Raw genomic sequence first — 23,944 nt, forward strand, 5'->3', positions numbered from 1 at the left:
GTTTTAAATAGAGAATGGAGAGAATAAGATCTATATGAGTTTACAAGAAAATCAAACCCTTGGGGTATGACTTGTGGGAAAGAGGGAGACTAGTCCAGAAAGACTTCACTGGAAAAACCGACTTGCTTTATTAGGACATGCTTAGATCCTTGTGCTTCTGCCAGGTCAGAATTGCCTTTGCTCATTAGTTACAATACTGTAAGATTTCAATCTTCCTAATAAAGCAAACACTTAAATATTTGTTAAATACCAATAACAAAAAACTATAAAATGGCAATTTTGAAAAGATTAGGAAGCTACACCACAACTATTTACATTTTACATATTAACTCCTGAATATTTTGCCCACTACTAACATGCTTTAACAGTTTTTACACACTTGTAATGTTTGTAAAATTTTATTTCTTTTTTTTTTAAGATTTTATTTATTTATTCATAAGAGACAGAGAGAGAGAGGCAGAGACACAGGCAGAGAGAGAAGCAGGCTCCATGCAGGGAGCCCAATGTGGGACTTGATCCAGGGACTCCAGGATCACGCCCTGGGCTGAAGGCGGTGCTAAACCGCTGAGCCACTAGGGCTGTCCTGTTTGTAAAATTTTTGTCCTGTTTTTTAACATTTTCATTTGACATTGTATTGTAAATACTCTACAGTGCAGGATCATTACTTAATATTCATAAAGTTAGTGCATAATAGTTCCTGGATCAATAGTATACAGTTTATATAGTCATTTACCTGTTATTACACAGTTAAGGTTGTTTTTAATTATTTGATCTTATAAGCAATGTTGAAATAACTGTTTGGTCCTCAGAAAATACCCAGCTTCCCACTACCTCAGTACCAATGCAAAAGGCTCAGAGTAGCTTCCATCTCATTAGATAAGGCATCTGAGTTACTAAAGTGACCAGACAGAGCAGTATCCAAGATGTTCTCACTGGAATCCCTGACTCTAACTAGTGGATTAGCATTTTGTGGTCTTTTAAGCACTAGATTCTCCTTATTTTCTACCTCATCTCACCACTGAAAACAAGATTAAAAGCAGATACCTCTTAGTATTTGGAATCAAACATTTTTAATCTTTTAATTAATAATTATGAAAGCAGATCAATATCAAAGAGGCAAAGGACTACTGGCTGAATACTGCCAGAAAGGCTGTGGCTGTTGCTAATAGTTTTCTGGAGGAACATGCTATGTAATAGCCTAGCACACAAAGATGTCTCTGAAGAAATATAAAACTCCTAAAGAATATAAGTCACTAACTAAACTCACAGCCCGAATACCACGATAGGGAGCTAAACTGTTGATTTCAAAGTATTCTACGTACCTCAAATAAGCAAAATCTTAACAGCACAGAAACAGGGAACATTGATTTCTCAGTAGGCAGAGAAATCATCCACAAATCTATAATTTGTTGTATCAGAGGAGGAAAAAAAAAAAAGAAAAAAAAATTCCTTGGATACCAGCTCTACCCATATAATTAATGTAAGAAAAATTTGACTAATATCCTGAAGGCTCTGATGCCTTCAGTTCCTTGAGAACATCTGAAACTTCCTTATAGGCCTGCCTCATTTTATTGCACTTCACTTTATTTCGCTTATATTGTGTTTTTGGTAAATTGAAGGTTCAAGGCAGTAGAGGAAGTAACTTCAGATGTGGTGAAAATAGCAGAAGAACTAGAATTAGAAGTGAAGCCTGAAGACTGGACTGAATTGCTACCTCATGATAAAACTTAAACAAATGAGGAGTCATTTCTTATGGATGAATAAAGAAAGTGGGTTCCTGAGACGGAATCTACTCGTGGTGCAGATGCTGTGAAGACTGTTGAAATGACAACAAATGACTTAGTAGAACATTATATAAACTTAGTGGATAAAGCAGTGACAAGGTTGGAAAGAACTGATTTTTATCTTGAAAGAGGTTTCATTTTGGGCAAAATGTTATCAATTGGCATCATATGCTACACAGAAATCATTCCTGAAAAGAAAATCAATGCAGCAAACGTCATCATCTTATTTGTAAAACATTGCCACAGTCACCTCGACCTTCAGTAACCATCACCCTGATCAGTCCAGCAGCCATCATCAAGGCAAGAACCTCCACTGGCAAAAAGATTGCAACTCATTAAAAGCTCAGAGATGATGGTTAGCACTTTTTAGCAATAAAACATTTTTCAATTAAGGTATGTATATTGGTTTTTTAAGCATAATACTGCTGTACACTTAATAGACTACAGTAGAGTGTAAACATAACTTACATGCACTGGGGAAGCCAAAAAACTAATTTGACTTGCTTTATTGCGATGTTCGATTTATTGCCGTGGTCTGGAACCAAACCCACAATATTGCCAAGGCACGCCTATATTTTGTTCAAGAGAAAACCACAGGGATTGGGCCGATTTAGAGAATTGTTATTACCATTAGATGAGAGAATTCCCACATGAGATGTCAGCTAAAGGAACTAGGTTAGGATACAAATAGGCAACCTACTTAACTAGTATCCTTTCCCTTACCAAACAGAGTTTCCACTTTCTGAGCACATTATCACATTTACCTCTCCTACTGGGAACTGTTCTGGTCATAATGACTACTATTTTATATGCTAACAAAAAATGCTGAGTAAGAATCTCATAGAGGATAGGCATTTAAATGATGGCTCCATGAAACACAGCTTTGTGTTTACAGGTAGCACAGTTTACAGGTAGCAGAGCCTCGTAGGAAAAGAAGTTGGGGTTTGATGGCAGTTCACAGCCCAGACCCACTACCTCTAGATGATTAATTTGTCACAAGTTTATAAACCTCTCCATGCTTTACTTTTCCCATATGTAAAATGAGATAATACCTTTTTTTGCAAATATGCTACAAGAAATAAATGAGAATATATATGAGAATATATTTATATTTTTATTATATAATGTATTTATATTACACAGAATCAATAATGGGGCAGATTCTAGATATTTTTACACTGGATCATGCTTTCTCCAGTGTATAAAACTATCTCTCCATATTTATAATAGCTACCATCTTTTGAGTACATACTGTATAACACAGGTACTATGTTCAGCATTTTCCTTTGTGTGTGTTTGTGTGCACACAAATAAATTTGTTGCAAGGAATAAGTGAGAATATATATATGAGAATATAATCATATAATAATGAATATAATATATAAATATATAACAATAAATATATAAATGCACAGAATTTAGTATTTCACAGAATTAAATGCAATGCTAAGAGAAATGTCATTGAAAAGGGTTTTAGGCAGGAGAAATTTCAGAAACTTTTACATAGAAAATGACTTTCCCTTAAAGAAGGTCCTTTCAAGTAAGTGCCTAGGAAGGAAAGCCAAGGACAGGTATTTATTGTACTTTTAGACAAAGAAACTGAGGCCAACCAAAACGGGTTAAGAGAGATCTTGACTCAAGTCATATAAATTAACATTAATAGCAGTTAGAGAAAACAAAGTCAGGATTCCCTCCTCTGTGTCCGTTACTTGAGACAGCATTTCCTCCCTCCCTCTCTCTCTCTCTCATGCATTTCTGAAAGATAATTATCAGTATAACAAGGATAAATTCTCAAAAGTACACTCTTATGCTGAGCATGCAAAATGGGTAGCTATGCATGCAATTCTAAATCATACAACAGGAGCCTGCAAACACACTTGTGTATTTACCTCATCTCTTAAAGCACATGGCGACATTTTAGAATTCTAACTGTAGAAATCCTTATTATTAGAATAATTTCTGGGTGCCTCATGAAAATAGGTAGGCCACCTTGGTCATCAAAACTTCAAGGGGAAAATAGTTGCAAATTTCAATAATTTTCCTCCCTTGACCATTCAGGGTTCAGTGAAGTGTAATCTAGGGCATCCACTCCCACTCAAAACACTGTCTTTCCCTCTCCATTCATATTCACACACACACACACACACACACCTACACACTGCTCTATCCCTTTGGTTATGTTGCTAGGGAGTAACAAAACATCCCTGAGAAGAAGAAAACCTGGGGATTTCAAAATGTAATATAACAAGGCAGTCTGGCTTTTCTTTACAGTTCTTTCCATGCCTGTTTTTCCTATTCAATCTCTCTTTGACAAGAAAGCCACTCTTGCTAAGGAATTTAAAATATGAAAAGAAATATTCATGTTAATTTGAAAGACAAGTGATTTTGTTTTTTTTCTCAGAAATAGCTCCTTCCTCTCATCTTTCACTATTAGTACACAAGAGCAAATCTCAGACACAGCTCTGTTTGGCTAATACATTTTACTAATATGAAGATGTTATCTAGTGTGCTGAGGAACATAAACACAGATGCTGGGCAGTCTCTTTTGCTATCTGTGTAAAAACCAGAAGAAGTGGTAGTTTTAGAAGCTGTACCAATTCGATTCTAGAGAATATAATGATTGGTAAATACAAATACTTTTTGAAACAGTAGCCTCAGAAAGAAAATCTCTATACTAGACTACAAAGAAACATGGCATTTGTGGAAGCAATATTGTGGCTCTGGGGTTACCTCCGACTTTGATTCTGAATAGTACAATCAACCAGATCAACACCAATATGTTATAGTGTTTCAGTAGCAATGGCAGCTCAAAATAAACAAAAACAGGAAAAACTCTCAACAGATTATTTCCAGTATAGACCTACAAGAAAGGTCACAACTCTACTAGAGGAAAAGGCGTATACTTTGTGTTAGACAAACATGAGTCTGATTAACAGTACTGCTGACATTAAAGTAAGGGGTTGACATATGATAGCTATAGTATATATAAGAACCAATTCACTATATGACACATATAAATAGTCACGATTATTAGGGTGTCATTTTTATATTTTAAGAACAGAAAAAAAACAAGGAAGATGAATATAGGGAACACCTGTCCAGGATAGATTTGAATTTGAACTATTGCATTTTATTGCCCATGAATTCTAAAATCTGACTCACTCAAGTAACTGTACAGTGTTGGGGAAGAAATTACAGCCAAAATACCATTGGCCATTTTCCTTCCACAAAATGAAACACATTTGTAAAACTCTTTCTTCAATAAAAGTGGGGTTTTTTAAATATAAATTAATTATCAAGGACAGAATAACTTTGGAACAGAGAATAATAGTTCTAAATATCACCTTCCCCTCACCTCCAGAACTACAAAAGTAAATGTTTCATGACAGAAAAAAAATTTTTTAAACACAGATAAACAAAAAGGAAAATAAAAGCTATACAGAGACTAGAACAGTTAAACCAGGAAGTCTATAATCCTAGAGTTTTACTGTACATGATATAGATGATTTGTGTGTATCTATATTAATAAAAGTGAGATCCTATTGTATAAAAGTATTTTGCAATCTGCTTTCCCAATCAAGAAATAATTAACATATTTTAAATTGATAAAATATCCATCTCCACTAATTTAATGAATGATATCATATTATACGAATATATATTAATTTATTGAGCTAACACATCTGTACTGGCTTTTAATTTATTCCCAACTCCACTATGCAAAAGACAATACTATGTTGAACATACTATTACATCTGAACTGTATAATATATCCATAATTGTTTCCTTAAGTAAGATTTCCGAAGGTGGGATTGGATTGCAAGGTCAAAGGTAAACAAATTTTAAGAGATTTTTGAGGCATTCTGAAAGACTGACCACCAAGAAGAATATACCAATTGACACACACTCCAGCAACGTATCAGAATACCTGTTTGGGGAAATATTTCTCATAAATATTGAACATTATCATTTTACTTGCTTTTGGCAAGGTTAGAGGCAAGAAAATCCCATCCCATTAATATGCATGCCTTCTTATTACCTGAGTTATACATTTTTCTCATGTTATCCTTAGTCTTTTATTTTTCTTCTTTTCTGATTGCCTAAAATACAATATCTGCCAATCTCCCCAGTAGGTTATGCCTTCTTCTTACTGGTTGGAAACAATGTGTTATTATTGTAATATAGATATTATAAAAATTATTGTATCTATATTGTAATATAGATACTACAAAAAAGATATTAACCTTTTGGAATACTTGTTAGTTACTTTTGTAATAAGTTCACATTCTATTTCTTTATTAGTTCTTTTTAGGTATGTTACAAAACATTTTATGCAGCCAAATGATTAACCTTTTCCTTAAAGATTTCACTCAGTGTCATCCTTAATATGCTGACTTATTTTCAGATTACAGAAATATTTGCTAATATTTTTACTAGTTCTTCTATAATTTCTTTCTTTTTAAAAATTTGAACATGTGGGTAGGGGGATAGGGTAATTGGATAATGGACATTAAGGAGGGCACTTGATGTAATGAGCACTGGGTGTTATATGCAACTGATGAATCACTAAATTATATCCCTGAAACTAATAATACACCATATGTTACCTAGCTTAAATTTAAGTAAAATCTAAAACAAAAATTTAAATACATTAAAATGTAAACATGCATTTGATCTAGAATTTATTTTGATATATGAAAACATCCTTTTATCCAAATTAGCAGGTGGTACAGGCTACGGGAATTGTAATGCCACCTTTATCGTACACCGAATTCTTACATACTTGGAACTACTTATAGATTTTATGTTCTCTTCCTTTAATCTATCAGTGTATTTCAGTGTGATAAGGGTATCAGTTAAATTATTTTTGGTTTATAATAACATTTCTATACTTGATAGGAAAAGACCACATTCAATTTGCTTTTTCATATTTTTTTGGCAAATACTGTCCATTTTTGTCAGCAAATAAATTTTAGAATTATTTAGTTAAGATAACCCACCACCACTAAATTCACTTTATAATTATTGCAATTAGATAATTTTGGAAAAATTCATTCAGTATGAAATATTCCCACCTAACATGCTGTATGTATTTGTACACAATAAAGCCTCTTTTAAATTGTTCTGTGACATGTTCTTCACATTAGGCCTACATATAACTTATTAAGTATACTTATAGAGATTTTATAGTCCAATAATGAACAGGGCATTTTTTTGCAATATATTTTCTATGAAAGTATTGCTAATACAAGAAGCTGATTTGTTTTCTAAGTGAACCATATAACTAAAGTCTTATTGGTCCTAATTATTTTTTAGTTGATTTTCTGGAGGTTATCAAACCACACAGTAATAATCTTTGAACAATGGTTGCATTTATTATTTCTTTCTTTTACTATATTTGATAGAACTTCTAAAGCACTAGTAAGAAGCATCTATGCCACATTTTTTATGTAAATGCAAATAAATGTTTTTAGTGTTCTACTATTAAATCTATGGTGGTTGCTAAATTTCAGATAGATGCTCTTTATCATATTATTGAAATATTATATATGAGTTTTAGTAAGTTTCTTTAAAAATCAGGAATGCAGGCTGGATGTGCAATGTAATTTTTTTGAATACACAAAGATGATCTTCATAACTTTCACCTAGTAATGTAATCAATTAGATGAAGAGATTTTTACTTATTTTTTTTTGTTTTTTTTTTTTGTTTTTTTTTGTTTGTTTGTTTGTTTTGAGATTTTTAAATATCAAACCATCCTTGCATCTCTAGAATGAGTCCTTCATAGTTGTGGAAAATTATTTTCTTAAAAACTTAGGAATTGACTGGCTAAAATTTATTTATTGTTTCATCATTTGCTCTATTGTGCTACTTCTGTCTGGCTTTAGTATCAAGGTGAAGCTAGATGAAATGACCTATTTTTCTGTAGGCCTATGGTCTCACCAAGCAGTATAAATGGCAGTGAAAAAACAGAGAGATACCAGATAGCCAGGAAGCAATAAGGACTATAGGGAATAAAGCTGCAAAGAGGGCAGACCTTTTCAAGGTGAGTTGAGGCTCCGCAGCCGTCCCTGGAGGCATCTGCCAAACATAGGCATAGTAACAGACTGAGAATCTGGGTTAGGGGCAAGCAGAGAGTAATTACTGGGGTGAAAAAAAAATCACTGAATTTTTGTTGCTTCCATGGGGATGGAGTGCCAAAAGTGGAGATCTGAAGGCTGGTTTTTGCCTCAAGACATTTTCTGAATTCTAAAGCTAAACAGGTGAGGGTCTAAGTCATGACCTTTGAAAACTAAGATTCCCCACAGTCTTACAGTGTTTCACAGAAAAAGACTCACAAGTGGGAGGATTCACGAGAATCTCAGGTGGAAGCTGAAGATCTTGAAGGGGTGGGGAACTGAAATTGACAATCTCCAACCACTTTTTTCCTGTCGGCAATGGCTGATCTGGCTAATCCTCCTTCTCAAAACATTTGCCAAATTCTAAATTTTAAAAAGGCAGGAGGATGAAAAGCTAAGGTTTCTCTGAAACATGGCAAATTGCATAGTCCTCTTGGTTCTGAAAAGATGACGATGTGCCAGGCTCTCATTAAAAGCTCTGAAGAATTATATCCTAGCCACAGAAGCAAACGAAAGGTACATTGCATCTGCAACCTAAACTGGACCCAGATTAGCCCATGATGAGATTAAGGTGATGAGGCTCACTCCATAACACACCTGCCCATACTAACTACTTAGAAAGGAAGGGATACATCAATTCTGGTGGGAGATGTTACCACCTGGAACCTCTATGTGTTTAAATGCAATGTCTAACATCAACTAAAAAATAGAAGAGATAGGATCATGTGTGACTTATAACTAAGAAAAAAAAATCAGAAACAATTCCACCTATGTGTAGATGAACTACACATTACCATTAGTAAAAAACAACTTTAAAATGACTAATATGCTCAAGAAAATAGAGAAAATATAGATAAACCAGATAAAAAGATGGAGAATTTCACCAGAGAATTTGATGTTAAAAAAATTAAAAGGATATTTAGGACTAAAAGATACACACTTGATATCCTAACTCCTAAGTTTTTCTTCTGTTTCTACCATGGCATCCACTATGTGTTTGCACTAATTACTTTAGGTGAAGTTAGGAGGAACAGAAATAGACATAATATTAGGGACCATTGTCAAACAGAATCTAAAAGGCAATGAAAAAATGATGGAGAGGTCTCTAGAGTTCATCTAGGGTTGATAATTATAGGACGAGCTTTTATATCCTAAAGAGCTAACCAGGTAGTTAAAGCACAAACATCTTTCACCAAACTAGATTTTAAGAAAACATTTTTCTACATGATGGGCAATGTAAGAGCAATTGTCACTTACAGGAAGGTGTGTGAATACAGCAAAAGTGCTTCGTAGAAAGGCAATGAGGTCTACTAGGTAATCACTGGCTTTGTTGCCCAAATCTCCAGTCATCCAATCATAGTCAGCCAGCTGTAGAAACTGGTCAATCTTTTGGTTTAAGTTGGTATAAATCTCTTCTTCAGCCGCATGTCTGGCATCCTGTGAAATACAGAATTTAAAAAAACATTGAGACTCCAGTATTATCAGAAATTTCTACTTGGAGACATCTCACATATCCACTAAGTAACAGAATTGGAAATATCAAGTAATATCACAGTCTCCATTAATTTTTCTTTTTCAAAAGCAGAGTAGAGTCTTTTCTATTCTGTGTCTGCAAGATAAGCTATTGTTCTGCTTCACCAAATAGAGAATCTGTCTTTATTGCCCTCAACTATCTGCATCTTTTTTCACTTTCCTACACTTGTTCAAAACTATACTCACTTTCAGGGTCTTATTCCTGTTCACTTCTTCTAGGACTCCAAGAACCTCCCTTCCTATAATAATAACATCTCTATATCCCCTAGTCCCCTCACTTTGCTTGAAATAAGTATCCTGAAGTTTCAGTTTCATGCCCTAAATACTCCCATTAGTTACTAACCTACCTCTCCAATGTCTTTGTCATCAAGCTTCTTCAAAGATTGGTATATGCTGCTGTTCCCTGATTCTAAGGAACATCAGATCTGAAAAATGCTAACACAATGGCACAAGAGTTCCTCCATCAAATAAATTTGAGAAATGCTGTTTAGGAGATTCATGATGAAGACTAGCAGGCAGAAGGCTGTAAGAAGGATTATAGGACTAATGTTCCAAGAAAAACATTTTCAGGACAAACAGGTCTATTTGAACCAGAACAATCAGGATTCAAATGCTAACAATCTGTCAGCACGGTTTGGTCCGCAGTAACTTCATGACTTCATGCTATAACATGCAATATTCATTTTTCAGTCTGATCTTACTTGATCTCTGTTAAACATTCTCTCCTGTAACTCTAGTCTCCATTGACTTTTACAACATGGTTTTCTCCTGGTTTTACTTGTACTTTGCTGGCCTCTAAACCTCTCAATTTCACCAGGTGATTACATCATTCCTAGAGCTCACACTATCCAAATCTACTCTTGTTAAAGACCTGTATATCTCTATTTTCTGTATCTATTTATTATTTTTCTTAGAGAGTGAGAACCTGAGCAGCGGAGGGGCAGAGGAAAAGAGAGAGAGAGAGAGAGAGAATCTTAAGCAGCTTCCACAATCAGCAGAGTCCAACTCGGAGCTCGATCTCACAACCCTGAGATGATGACCTGAACCAAAATCAAAAGTCAGATGCTTAACTGATTAAGCCACCCAGACTCCCCTAAGACCCCTATATCTGATTGCTTCCTGGGCATTATGACCCATAGAAACTTTTTTTAAAATATTTATTTATTAATGAGAGACACACAGAGAGAGAGGCAGAGACACAGGCAGAAGGACAAACAGTTTCCTCTCAGGGGGCCCAATGTGGGACTCCATCCTGGACCCTGGGATCGCACCCTGAGCCAAAAGCAGACGCTCAACCGCTGAGCCCCTCAGGCATCCCTGACCTATAAAAACTTTAAACACAGAGTCCAAGGCTAGATGGATCATAATCACCACTCTTCACTCTAATTCAGTCCAAGGCAGAAATCTACACAGGATATTGAATTCCATTCCTTCCTTCATAGTCAGTCACTGTGTCCTATAAATTCTAACTTCTAAATTTCTAACTCATACCTTCATCTCCACTTTCATCATTTTAGTGGCTGCATAATTTGGCAATGTATTATTATTATTATTTTAATTACAGGCACTGACTCTATTTATATGAACAATGTTTCAATGAGCATTTCTGGGGTTACATATTTACACACTTGTATGATAATCTAATACTGTCCTGGAATTCCCATTTTACTAAGAGTTTTCTTTTCATTAATAAATATTATTCTTTAGAAATTTAGGCTTAAAGAAAAATTGAGCAGAAAGCACAGAGCATTCACATATATACTGCCTCACATATTCCCCTCCCGCTGTTTCCCTTAACAAAACAACTTCATTAGTGTGGTACTTTTGTTACAATTGATGAACCAGTACTGATATTTTATTATTGACTAAAATCCATAGTTTGCATTAAGGTTTGGTCTTAGTGTGGTATAGTTAGTTCTATGGGTACTGACAAATGGATTATGTCATATATTCACCATTATCACCAGTATCATAAGGAATAGTTTCCCTGTCTTAAAAATCCACTCAGTTCTATCTATTCATTCCTCCTTTTTCATCCATTGAATCCTGGCAATGACTGACCCTTTTACTTTCTCTATAACTTTGCCTTTTCCAGAATGTCATGTATTTGGAATCTTACAGTATCTAGCCTTTCAGACTTACTTCTTTTCCTTAGCATTTAAGCTTCCTCCATGTCTTTTCATAACTTGGTGGTCCATTCCTTTTCATCACTGAGTAATGCTCCATTGTTTGAATGTTTAAATTTGTTTATCCATTCACTTATATGAGGACATCCTGGTAGCTTCCAAATTTGACCATTTACAAATAAAACTGCTCTAGACATATATGTGTAAGGTTTCGTGTGGTGTAAGTTTTCAACTCACTTGGATAATAACAAGGAGCATGACTAGCAGATTGCATGGTAAGACTATCTATGTTTAGACTTGAAGGAAACTGATAAACTGATTACCATTTTGCATTAGCACCAGCAATGAATGAGAGTTGTAGCTGCTCTAGCATTTTGTATTGTTAGTGTTTTGGATTTTAGCCATTGTAATAGTTGTGTAGTAGTATCTCATGGTAGTTTTAACATATAATTCTCTCCCCACTGCTTAGTGAGGTGTCTGTTCAGATCTTTTGCTTGTTTTTAAATTGGGTTTTGTTTGTTTTCTATTGTTGTGTTTTGCCAGTTCTTTGTATATTTTGGATATGTCTTTATTAGATATGTTTTGCAAATATTTTTCCCCTACCTATGGCTTTTCTTTTCATTCTCTTCACAATGTCCTTCCTAGAGAACAAGCTTTTCACTTTGATAAAGTCCAACTTAGCAATATTTCCCTTGATGGATCAGGTTTTTGGTGTCGCATCCAAAAAGTTATAGCCATACCCAAGGTAACTGAGATTTTCCCTTTTTGCTATATTCTGTTAAGTTCTATAGTTTTGTGTTTTAGATGTAAGTCTGTTGATTCATTTTGAATTTTTTGTGAAAACTGTAAGATCCGTAATAAAAGTGTAATAAGTGTAATAAGCTGTCTAGATTATTTCTTTCTTTTTTGCATGTGGATGTCCAGTTGTCCCAACACCATTTATTAAAAATACTTTTCTTTCTCCATTAAATGACTTTACTCTCTATCAACATTCAGTTGACTATCTTAGTGTGGATCTATTTCTGGACCCTCTATTCTGTTCCTTTGATATATTATCTATTCTTTTGTGAGTAGCATACTGACTTCATTACTGTAGCTTTATAGTAAGGCTTGAAGTCAGAAACTGTCAGGCCTCCAACACTGTGCTGGCTATTCCGGGTGCTTTGCCTCTCCATATATCTTTTAGAATCAATTTGTCAATATTCACAAAATGACCTGCTGGGATCTTGGTTGAAATTGCATTGAATTTATAAAATCACTTGAGAAGAACTTGATAAAATTTTAAGACTTCCTATAAATGAATACAGAACATATTTCCATTTATTTAGGTCTTTCATCTTGGATTTCTTTTCATCAGAATTTTATAAATTTCCTCATGTAGGTCTTGTTTATTTCCTAATTTATACCTATTTCTCTCTTTTTTGATGTTAACGTAAATGGCACTGTATTTTTAATTGCAAATTGATGGTTTCCTTTGATGTGCTGGTATATAGGAAAGCAAATGACTTCTGTATATTAACCTTGTATCTTGAGCCTTGCTATATGTACTTATTACTTCCAGTAGTTTTTTTGTTAACTTTTTAATATTTTCTACTTATACACAATCATGTCATCTATAAACAAACTTAAACCTTCCCAATCTGTAAATATTTTCTTTCCCATCTTATTGGATGTTGAATAGGAGTGGTAGAAGCAACATCCTTGTTCTTTTCCTGATTTTAGGAAGAAAAAAATCTAGTTTCGCATCATCATGTATGATGTTAGCTGCAGGGCTTTCATATTTTTTTCTTTGTCAAGTTTAGAAAGTTCTCCCTCTATTCTAGGTTGGCTGGGAGCACCTATTGTTCTTTAGCCCACTGAATGTGATGCAACACATTGATTTCTGAATGTTAAGTGAGTCCTGCAGACCAAGAAAAAATCCCAGGGTCATAGGTTATAATTCTCTAATGCATTGTTGGGTTAGGTTAGTGTTTTGTTTAGAATTTTTATCTATGTTCATGAAAGATACTAGTCTGTAGATTTTCTTTCCTGTAATGTCTGGTTGGTATTACAGTAATGTTGGCCTCATACAAGGAGTTAGGAAGTTTTCCAAGTGGTGTAATGTCTTCCTTAAATATATAGAAGAATCTTTCTTCAGTTTTATTCAGATACAACTGACAAAATTGTTAGATATTTAAAGTATACAACACAATGATTAGATATACACTGTAAATGAACTCCCTACATCAAATTAATTAACACACACAACACCATGTTTTTGTTTGTTTGTTTGTTTGTTTTTAGTGAGAACATTTAAGCTCTACTCTCTTACCAATTTCGTTTATATAATACAGTGTTAGCAACTATAGTCACCATGTTACATATTAGATCCTCAGACCCATTCTTCTTACAGAAGTAAGAAGTGTTTATACACTTTGACCAATCTCTCCATGTTTCCCCTCACCTCTCAGGTCCTGGCACCAACTTTTCTACTGTTTCTTAGCTCAATTTTTTTCTTACATTCCACATATAAGTGATACCATGCAGTTTTGTCACTCTCTGTCTGGCATATTTCATTTAGCAGAATGCTTCATAGGTTTATCCATGTTGTTGCAAATGATAGGATTTCCTTCCCTTTAAGGCTGGATAACATTCCATTGTGTATATGATGTGTGTGTCTATGTGTGTCTATGTGTTTGTGTATGTCTGCGTATATAATTTCTTTCCCCATTCATACACTGATGGACAATTAGATTATTTCCATATCTTGGCTATTGTGAATAATGTTGGAATGAATGCAAAAGTATAGATAAGTCTTCAAGATGATAATTTCAACTTCTTTGGACATATGCCCAGAAGTGGGATTGCTGGATGATCTGATCTCTCTATTTTTACTTTCTTGAGGAATCTCCAAACTATCTTCCACAGAGGTTGTACCAGTTGACATGCCCACCAAGAGTGTACAAGAGTTCCTTTTCCTCCATATTCTTGTGCTCCATCTTTTGTCCTTTTGATGATAGCCATTAGTCATTCTAGAAAGTGTGAGGTGATATTTCACTATAGTTTTGATTTGCACTTCCTTGATGGTTAGTGATGCTGAACACCTTTGCACATTTCTGTTGGCTATTTGTATGTCTTCTTTGGAAAAATATCTATTCATATCCTTTGCTCATTTTTACTTGGGTTATTTGGGTTTTTAGCTATTGATTTGTAGGAGTTCCTTGAATCACTTGGATATTAAACCCCTATTGGATATGTAGCTTGCAAATATTTTCTCACATTCCATCAGTTTTCTTTTCATTTTGTTGATGGTTTCCTTTGCTGTGCAGAAGATTTATAATTTGATATAGTCCCATTTGTTCAATTTTGTTTTGTTGCCTTTGCTTTCATGTCAAAGACACACACACAAAAAAAACCCCATCAATTTTAAGACTAACAGCTTACCCACTATGTTTTCTTCTAGAAGTTTTATTGTTTCAGTCTTATGTTCAAGTCTTTATTTTGAGTTTATTTTGGTGGATGGTGTAAGATAGAGTTCCAATTTCTTTTGTATGTGGCTGTGTAGTTTTTCCAACACAATTCTTCTCGTTTTGAGCATTTTTCAATCCTTTGCTGTAAACTAATTGAGCATATAAGTATACTTCTCGGCTCTCTGTTCTATTCCATTGATCCATGTGTCTGTTTTAATATCAATACCATACTATTCTGATTATTGTAGGTTTGTAATAAAATTTGACATCAGCAAGCATGACACCTCCAGCTTTGTTCTTCTTTCTCAAGATTATTTTGTTTTTTCAGAGTCTTTTGTAGTTCCAATTTTCAATACCAGTATTTTAATAGAGATTTCACTGAATCTGTAGATTACTTTGAGTAGTATGGACATTTTAACAATACTCTTTCAAACCATTTGAAATTCTTTCAAAACCATGAACAAGGTCTATCTTTCCATTTATTTGTGTCTTCTACAACATTTTCAACTGGACTTGATGTTTTCTGTCTTAGAAGGCTACTAATTATTGATTCAATTTCTTCAATAGATACAAGGTATTCAGATTATCTATTTCTTCTTGTGAGTTTTGGTAAACCATGCCTTTCAATGAATTGATTCATTTCATGTAGGTTATCGAACTGTGAGTATAGAGTTGTTCATAATATTCCTTTACTCTTTTAATGTCCATAGAATCCAGGGATCCCTGGGTGGCGCAGCGGTTTGGTGCCTGCCTTTGGCCCAGGGCACGATCCTGGAGATCCAGGATCGAATCCCACATCGGGCTCCTGGTGGATGGAGCCTGCTTCTGTCTCTGCCTCTCTCTCTCTCTCTCTCTGTGACTATCATAAAAAAAAAAAAAAAAAAAAGTCCATAGAATCTGTAGTGATTGCCCCTCTTTCACTTATGACAGTAATAATTTGAGCCTTCCTTCTTTTATTCTTGGTTAGCTTGGCTCAAGGTTTATCCATTTTATTGATCGTACTGAGAACCAGCCTTTGGTTTTGTTAATTTTTCGCTTTTGATTTTCTTTCTTTTTTTTTTTCGCTTTTGATTTTCTATACAAAAACCATTTCAGCTCTAATTTTTTTTCTTTCCTTCTGATCACTGTAGATTTAATTTGCTCTTCCTTTTCTAGTTTCTTAGGATAGAAGCAAAGATTATTGATTTTAGAAATTTCTTATCTAATATATGCAATTAATGCTATAAATTCCCTTCCAAGCAATGCTTTTGGTGATATCACAAATTTCAATAAATTGAATTTTATTTTCATTTAGTTTGATATACTTGTTAATTTCTCTTTGAGACTTTTTCTTTGACCCACATATTACTTTTAGTGTGCTGGTTAATATCCAAATATTTGGGGATTTTAAAGCTATCTTTCTGTTATTTATTTCTACAGTTAAATTCCATGTGGCCAAGAGCAGGTTTTGTAAGATTTCTATTATTTAAAATTTGTTAAGATTTTAACAATTTTGTGTTTATTAGCCAGAACGTGGTCTGTTTTGATGAATGCTCTTATGAGCTTGATAAGAATTCCACTATTGTTGGATGAACTATTCTGCAAATGTCAATTTGGTCCAGTTGACTGATAGTACCATTCAGTTCAACTACATCCTCCTGAATCTGTCAATTTCTGCCCCCAGGATCTGTCAATTACTGATAGATGGGTTTACCAAGATATTTTAGCAGGAAGAGATGATGCCTTATATAAAATACCATTTTAGTATCTTTTAAATACTCATGTATTTTTTCTTATTTGATCTATTACAGAAGTGGACAATTTAAAATAGTTTTCTTTTTCTTTAAGCAGTTTCCTAATACTAATCATTCCCATATTCTTAATATTAATTTCTACTTTCTGTGTCCTTCTAGATTATGTTTGATAGACTATTATTTATGGTTTTTACATCAATATTTACATTTAATGGTTCAGATTATTGTTTGTGGTTTCTCTGTGTTTGGAATCATTATTACGTTTATTTTTAAAAATGAAGTTAGTTTCCTTTTTTTTCTCTACAATCTGGAATAGTTTAAATAATACAGAAATTATCTGTTTCATGAAGGCTTAAATGAATTCACTGATAAAATCATATGGATCGGGATGCCTGGGTGGCTCAGTGGTTGAGCATCTGCCTTTGGCTCAAGGCATAATTCCAGAGTCCCGGGATCGAGTCTCACGCTGGGCTCCCTGCATGGAGCCTGCTTTTCCCTCTGCCTGTCTCTCTCACTCTCTCTGTATCTTTCATGAATAAATAAATAAAATTTTAAAAAATCATATGAATCTTGTTCAAATTTAAGAAGTCTTTAGTAACTTTTTAATTTCTTTCATAGTTATTAGTCAATTTTCCAGATCTTCTTGAATTAATTTTTATCATAAATTTTCCAATATATCCTCAAATTTATTAGTATAGTTACACAAAGTTTTCTAAGTACTTAATTTCCTCTGATAATGAATTTCAAGTGATTGTGATTTATTTACTCCTTCCTTTCTTCTTTCTCTTCTTTCCTTCCTTCCTTCCACCCTTCTTTCAATCCTTTCTTCTTTTTAATTAGGCAAGGTAAAATGATTTTTTTTTAAGATCTTATTTATTCACGAGAGACACATGAGAGAGAGAGAGAGAAAGAGAGAGACAGGCAGTGGGAGAAGCAGGCTCCATGCAGGGAGCCTGATGTGGGACTTGATCCTGGAACTCAGGGATCATGCCCTGGGCCAAAGGCAGGCACTAAACTGCTGCACCACCTGGGCATCCCTTTCTAAAATGATTTTTTTAATGCAACATATACAGAGAAAGACAAATATCGTATTATTTCACTCATATATGAAATCTAAGAAACAAAACAGATGAACATAGAGGAAGGGAAGGAAAAATTAAATAATATGAAAACAGAGAGGGAGGCAAACCCTAAGAGTCTCTTAACTATAGGAAACAGAGGGTTGCTAGAGAGGAGGTGGATGGAAGGATGGCATAACTGGGTGATGGGCATTAAGGAAGGCACTTCAAATAATGAGCACGGAGTGTTGTAGACAACTGATGAATCACTAAATTCTATCTCTGAAATAGTACAGCGTATGTTAACTAAATTGAATTTAAATAAAAAATTTAATTAAGAAATGCAACATATCCTTGCGTGAAGTCTCTCAAAGACTTCAGTAGGGTAAAATCCTAATTATCTATCAATACAAAGTGTTGACATTTAATTACTTTTCTATCTCACTGTGCCCCTTATTCTACTCTGAATATGTCTGGTTTTATTTTATTCTTTCATCTTTCTACATGAAGTTGCTTCTCCTAAAAATGCCTCTTACTCCATCATCTTCAGCTTCCCTCCATCTGGACACTTCCTGCTGGTCCCAGACCCATCTCCTATTGTGCCTTTTCTGGGAAGTCCTCCCTGAAGGTCTCAAAGCTGAGATAAGCATTGTCATCCTCTGTGGCTTTCTCCACGTCTTCTAGACCTACATATGTTGATTTCCCTTGGAGGCTCTCTCATCTTTTCTCTATCTATATTCAATTTCCAGAAGAAAGCCAGCCCCATGGCATTATATGCTATCTTTATATGAATGAGTTCTAAATTTTTATGTCCAGCTATGACTTTGTCTTGTCAATTTAATATCTCTATGCAGATGACTACTAAATATCGGAAGCTTAATATGTCCAAAATGGAAGTCTTGACTCCACTGCCTCTCCTCAAGTCTGTTATTCTCTCAATGTTCTCCATTTCACAGAATAGCTCCACTATTCATCCAGTTTGCTCAGTTCAAAAATCTTGGAATTATCCTTGCCCCCACTCTCTCTCTTATAACCTCATCCCTAATTTAGCAGTAAAACTTGCCAACTTCACCTTCAAAAATATTTCTTACCACTGTCATCATCCTATCACAGTCATCCAAAAAGCATTATCTCTTACCTAGAGTACTGCAATAAAGTCCAAATTAACAACGCCTCTTCTTCCACCCTCACTGACCTACAGCATATGTTTTCCACACAGCAACCAGGGTACCCATTAATATATAAATCAGATTGTCACCACCACTTGTATTTCTAATGGCCTCCCATTTCAATTCAGAATAAAAACCAAAGTATTAACTGTGGCCTACAAATCCAGAAAATATCATATTCCTGACTATCTCATTTCTTACCACTTCTACCTCCAATGATAGATACATCACTGCCAAACTGAACCTCCTGTTTTTCCTTGAACATACCAATATCTACTATTGTATTGGTACCTCTGAATGGAATGTTTATCTATCAGAAATCCAAATTATGTTATTCCTCATTTCATTCAGGTCATTTATTTTTCTTCTTAGTTCTTGTCATTACCTGAGATTAAATGAGATATTTTTGTTTGTTTATCATCTATCATCCACAGAACAATATAAACTCTGTAAAGTCAGGAGACTTGTTTATTCAGTTCATACCCATAAATTGCCTGGTATGTAGTAGATGCTTCATACAAATTTGTAGAATTGTCGAGGGATTGAATGTATTTATTGTAATATTCTAGTACTTTTCACAAAGGTCTCTATAAAAGTTACAGTGCCTGTCCTCCCTATAGGTATAAATTCTAAATCCAAGGAATAAGTATGTTTTCTCTCTCTACCCAAGAACCTATGAGATTGTTGCATAGTAGGTACACAAACAGTATTTGTGAGGGAGCAGGTTAATAAATAACCTCATCCTATTTTGTAAGAGTAAGGAAATTCTTATGAACAAGGAAAGCTAATAATGCCAGCTTCATTATGTCACATAATGAAGAAACAAGAGGCAGTTCTGCAGGAAAATACCTTGAAGACCTTCTGATTATTTTTGCCCCTTTTTCAGCATAAAGGTTTCCATCTGCAAAGGAAAGTTTTCTGGAAACAGTAGCTTAGGAAAATACACAACATGTAGCTGTTATAATTGCCATGTTTATACTGAGTTCTGGGGTAGTTGGTCTGAAACAGTCCTGGTAAAAATAAACTTTCAATGTGTTTTAAGCAATCAGTGTTTCCAATAAGCACTTGTCAACATGACCTTTAGTGGTCTCCAGAACTTCTCCTTTACTAAGTATTTAACTGGCTGCTCAACTCCTATGGCTTCCTGTCTGCCTTTAATTTTCCCTCAGCAATTTTAATGCTGGAGGAACAACAAATTACACAAGCCATCCTTAGGGAGGATTTCTGACCATAATTTGAAAAGCCCTTGAAATAAGAAAATTGCGGTGGGTTAAGGGAAGAGTAGCAATACATACTATATATATTCCCCATATGAGACAAGTATAAATGAACCTCACATTTTAACTCCCTAACTCCCTCTTCTCTGGTGAACATTAAACCATAGCCCTGCCCACATGTGCTTTCCTGGAGAAGTTTTGGCTTCCATAGCAAATCAAGCAGAAATATTTTTGACAAAATTATTGCCTGTGCTCCACAAAACTGCTAAGATTTTATAGGAATTATAATTCCTATTACTGTCTAAGGTAATGCTAAAGTTCTTAAAGCTCTTATCATGCTCATTCATGGATCTTCTTTAGTAGACAAATCTTTTCTTCACTATAAGAGTTTCAATATTAATGGAATGAGACACTATTAGAAATTTTCAACTAATGGTACCAATATAACATAATGTTTAATAAATTTTTTTTAGGTAATTTAAACAAATAATCCATGGTGACATCATGAATGTGTAACTCATCTAGCAGCTGACCTAATCACATATGTACATAAAGAATATTTGTGAACATCTCATTTTTTCAGCTTTATTGAGGTATATTGAAAATAAAATTATATTTAAAATGTGCATTTTGGTGATTTATATACATATACACACACACACACACACACACACTATGAAAGGATTCTCATCACCTAGGTATTAAAATTCATTACCTTGCACATTTACATTTTTTATGAGAACACTTAAGTTATATTCTCTTAGAAAATTGCAATTATACAATACAGTATTATCAACTATAGCTACCATGTTTTACATTAGATCCTCAAATCTTACTCATTGTATAGCTGAAAGTTTGTACCCCTTTACCAATTTCTATTTTCCCCACCCTCCAGACCCTGGCAACCACTCTCCTCTCTGTTTCTTGACTTTTTTTTTTTTAAAGATTCCACATACAAATGATATCATGCAGCATTTGTCCTCTATCTGGTTTATTTCACATAATACCCTCAAAGTCCATCTATATTGCGACAAATGGCAGAATTTCCTTATTTTCTTGGTTTAACAATATTCCACTATGTATATATACATTTCCTTTATCCATTCATCTGTTGATAAACACTTACATTGTTTGCATATCTTGGCTATTGTGCATAATGCTGCAATAAACATGGAAGTATAGATATCTCTTCAAGATAATGATTTTTATTTCTTTAGATATACACCCAGAAGTGGATTGCTGGATCATACAGTTCTACTTTTAATTGCTTGAGTAATCTCCATACTATCTTCCATAGAGACTGTACCAATTTACATGCCCATCGACAGCACACAAGGGTTCTCTTTTCTCTCTGTCTTTGCAAGAATTTGTTCCTTCTTGTCTTTTCGATAATAGCTGTTCTAACAGGTATGAGGTAGTATTTCATTGTGGTTTTGATTTGCACGTCCTTGATGATTAGTGTTGTAAATATTTTTTCATGTACCTGTTGGCCATTTGTATGTCTTCTTTAGAAAAAAAATGTCTATTCAGTTCCTCTGCTCTGGTTTAGTTGGATTATTTGTGTTTTTGCTATTGAGTTATATGAGTAATTTATATATTTTGGATATTAACCCCTTATGAGATTTGGAAATATTTTCTCTCATTCCATCAGTTGCTCTTGTGTTTGGTTGGGTTTCTGTTACTGTGCAGAAGCTTTTTAGATTAATGTAGTCCCATTTACATTTACTGTTGCTTTGGTACTAAATTTAAAAATCAATGCCAAGACCAGTGTCAAGGAATTTACTCACCATGTGTTCTTTCTTTTTTTTTTAAGATTTTATTTATTTATTCATGAAGGACACAGGGAGAGAGAAAGAGGCTGAGACATAGGCAAAGGGAGAAGCAGGCTCCCTGTGGGAAAGCTGATGCAGGACTTGATCCTAGGACCCTGAGATCATGACCTGAGCCAAAGGCAGAAGCTCAACCACTGAGCCACCCAGGTGCCCAAACACACCATGTTTTTTCTTACAGAAGTTTTATAATTCAGATCTTACATTCAAATCTTTAGTTGATTTTGAGTTGATTTTTGTTTATGGTATAAAAATGGGGGTCCAGTTTCATTCTTTTACATGCGACTATCCATTTATTGAAGAGATTATTCTTTACACATTGTGTACTCTTGTGCATACACCTTTGTTGTAAATTATGTGACCATATATGCATGGGTTTATTTCTGGCTCTCTGTTCTGTTCTATTGATCTGTGCATACGTATTTTTGCTAATACCATATTTTTTAGATTACTATAGCTTTATAATAGAATTTGAAATCAGGAAGTGTGATACTTCTAGCTTTCTTCTTCTTTCTGAAGATTGCTTTGGCTACTGAGGTTCTTTCTCATTTCTTTTCTTATAAAAGAAAAAGGAGATCTTACTAACAGTTTTTATCTCATAAAATATGATTAGCAGTTATGAATCAAATTTGATTTCTGGTTTTAAATCTCCTTTCAAAGGAAGTGCCAATAAATAGGGAAAGATGATAAAAATGATAGGAAAAAGTAGACACTAGTGGACATAAATCATGATTTCAACTCTACAACTTTATATCTAATTAATATCAACCTCTAGATTACAAAAGGATGAAACAGACCTTATTCAAAACTAAAACAATCAAATAATAAAAAATCAAAACATACAGGTTAGTAATCATTTTAGTGAATAAGATGTTACCCTATTACTCTTTCTGCTTAATATTTATCTAAAGCTAACATGGCATTACAAAGGAGTTACTTAAGGCTCTTTTAATTAAGTCATTTACAAGGGAGACTGGCAAGATGGCATAGGAGTAGGAGTCCTCAACTCATCTGGTCCCACAAACTTACCTAGATAACTTTCAAAACATCCTGAACATCTACAAATTTGACCTGAGATGTAAAGAGAGAAGAGCTGGAATGCTACAGAGAGAAGAGTTTTTGCTTCTAACAAGATAGGAAGGCGAAAAAAATAAAATAGAAATAAAGTGGTGAGGAGAACCCTGACTAGCAGGGCTAAAGTGGAGCAGTGAAAGGCTCTGGGGTACAAAAGCCCAGCCCTGGACAAGCAGGAACTTTAAAAATCCATGCCTGAGTTTTTCCCTGACAGAAAAGTGCTTAGCAGGGAAATTGGGCAGAATCAAAGGAGGGGCTGTGTGGCATCAACATTCCCCGAGTCACTATAAGATGGCGCCGGAGGGGAAAGCTCATCACAAACCTTGGTGTGATCCCAGTAAAGGGCTGGAGCACCGCAGCCCTTGGGGCATTGTGGAGAAGGCCGCCCGGGTTACACGGGCCAGTTCCAAAGGGCCCTTTACCCTAGAGCCTGGCAACGAACTGAGATGTCTGTACCCTGTTCACTTCGAGACAGGCAGTCCCCGGGAGCACGAATCCAGTGGCACAGGGCCCTGGATCCAAAGGCTCTGAGGCAGATAAAGTCGGCTATCCTCTGTTCCCTTTGGGACAGGTAGAAGCAGGGAGGGCACAGGAAAGTGAGAACTTTCCTACTGTTGGGTGCCCTGCAAGCTGTGCAAATCAGTGCACCTGTGCCTGCCCTCAGGAGCATCTAGGCCAGTGTGGATTGGGAGACTGCAGATAGGTATTCGCGGGGAGCTAGCTGACTCCAGAGCTGGAAATCTGGCCGCCGCCATGTTTTTTTCTTTGTTCCACCTTGTGCCTGGGAGAGGCAGGGCCGCCAGGGAACAAAGGCCTCACAGAATAAACAGCTCACACTGAGCCCAGCACCTGGCG

At 34.9% G+C, this 23,944-nt stretch overlaps 1 protein-coding gene across 11 annotated transcripts in view; it reads right to left on the minus strand.

Annotated features, from left to right (window-relative positions):
* The window catches only part of EXOC6B (exocyst complex component 6B), a 612,331-nt gene that overhangs the window by 237,251 nt on the left and 351,136 nt on the right, over positions 1-23,944 (minus strand). For all 11 annotated transcript variants that reach the window (XR_013349063.1, XR_013349062.1, XR_013349064.1 and 8 more), the window contains one exon: positions 9,159-9,338. Coding sequence is in view for 8 of the 11 variants with exons in the window: in XM_077842877.1 (XP_077699003.1) it covers positions 9,159-9,338 (180 nt within the window). In the remaining 3 variants the exon portion in view is untranslated. The remainder of the gene's footprint in view (positions 1-9,158; positions 9,339-23,944) is intronic.

This window comes from Canis aureus, chromosome 12, assembly GCF_053574225.1.
Source record: "Canis aureus isolate CA01 chromosome 12, VMU_Caureus_v.1.0, whole genome shotgun sequence".
NCBI lineage: Eukaryota > Metazoa > Chordata > Mammalia > Carnivora > Canidae > Canis > Canis aureus.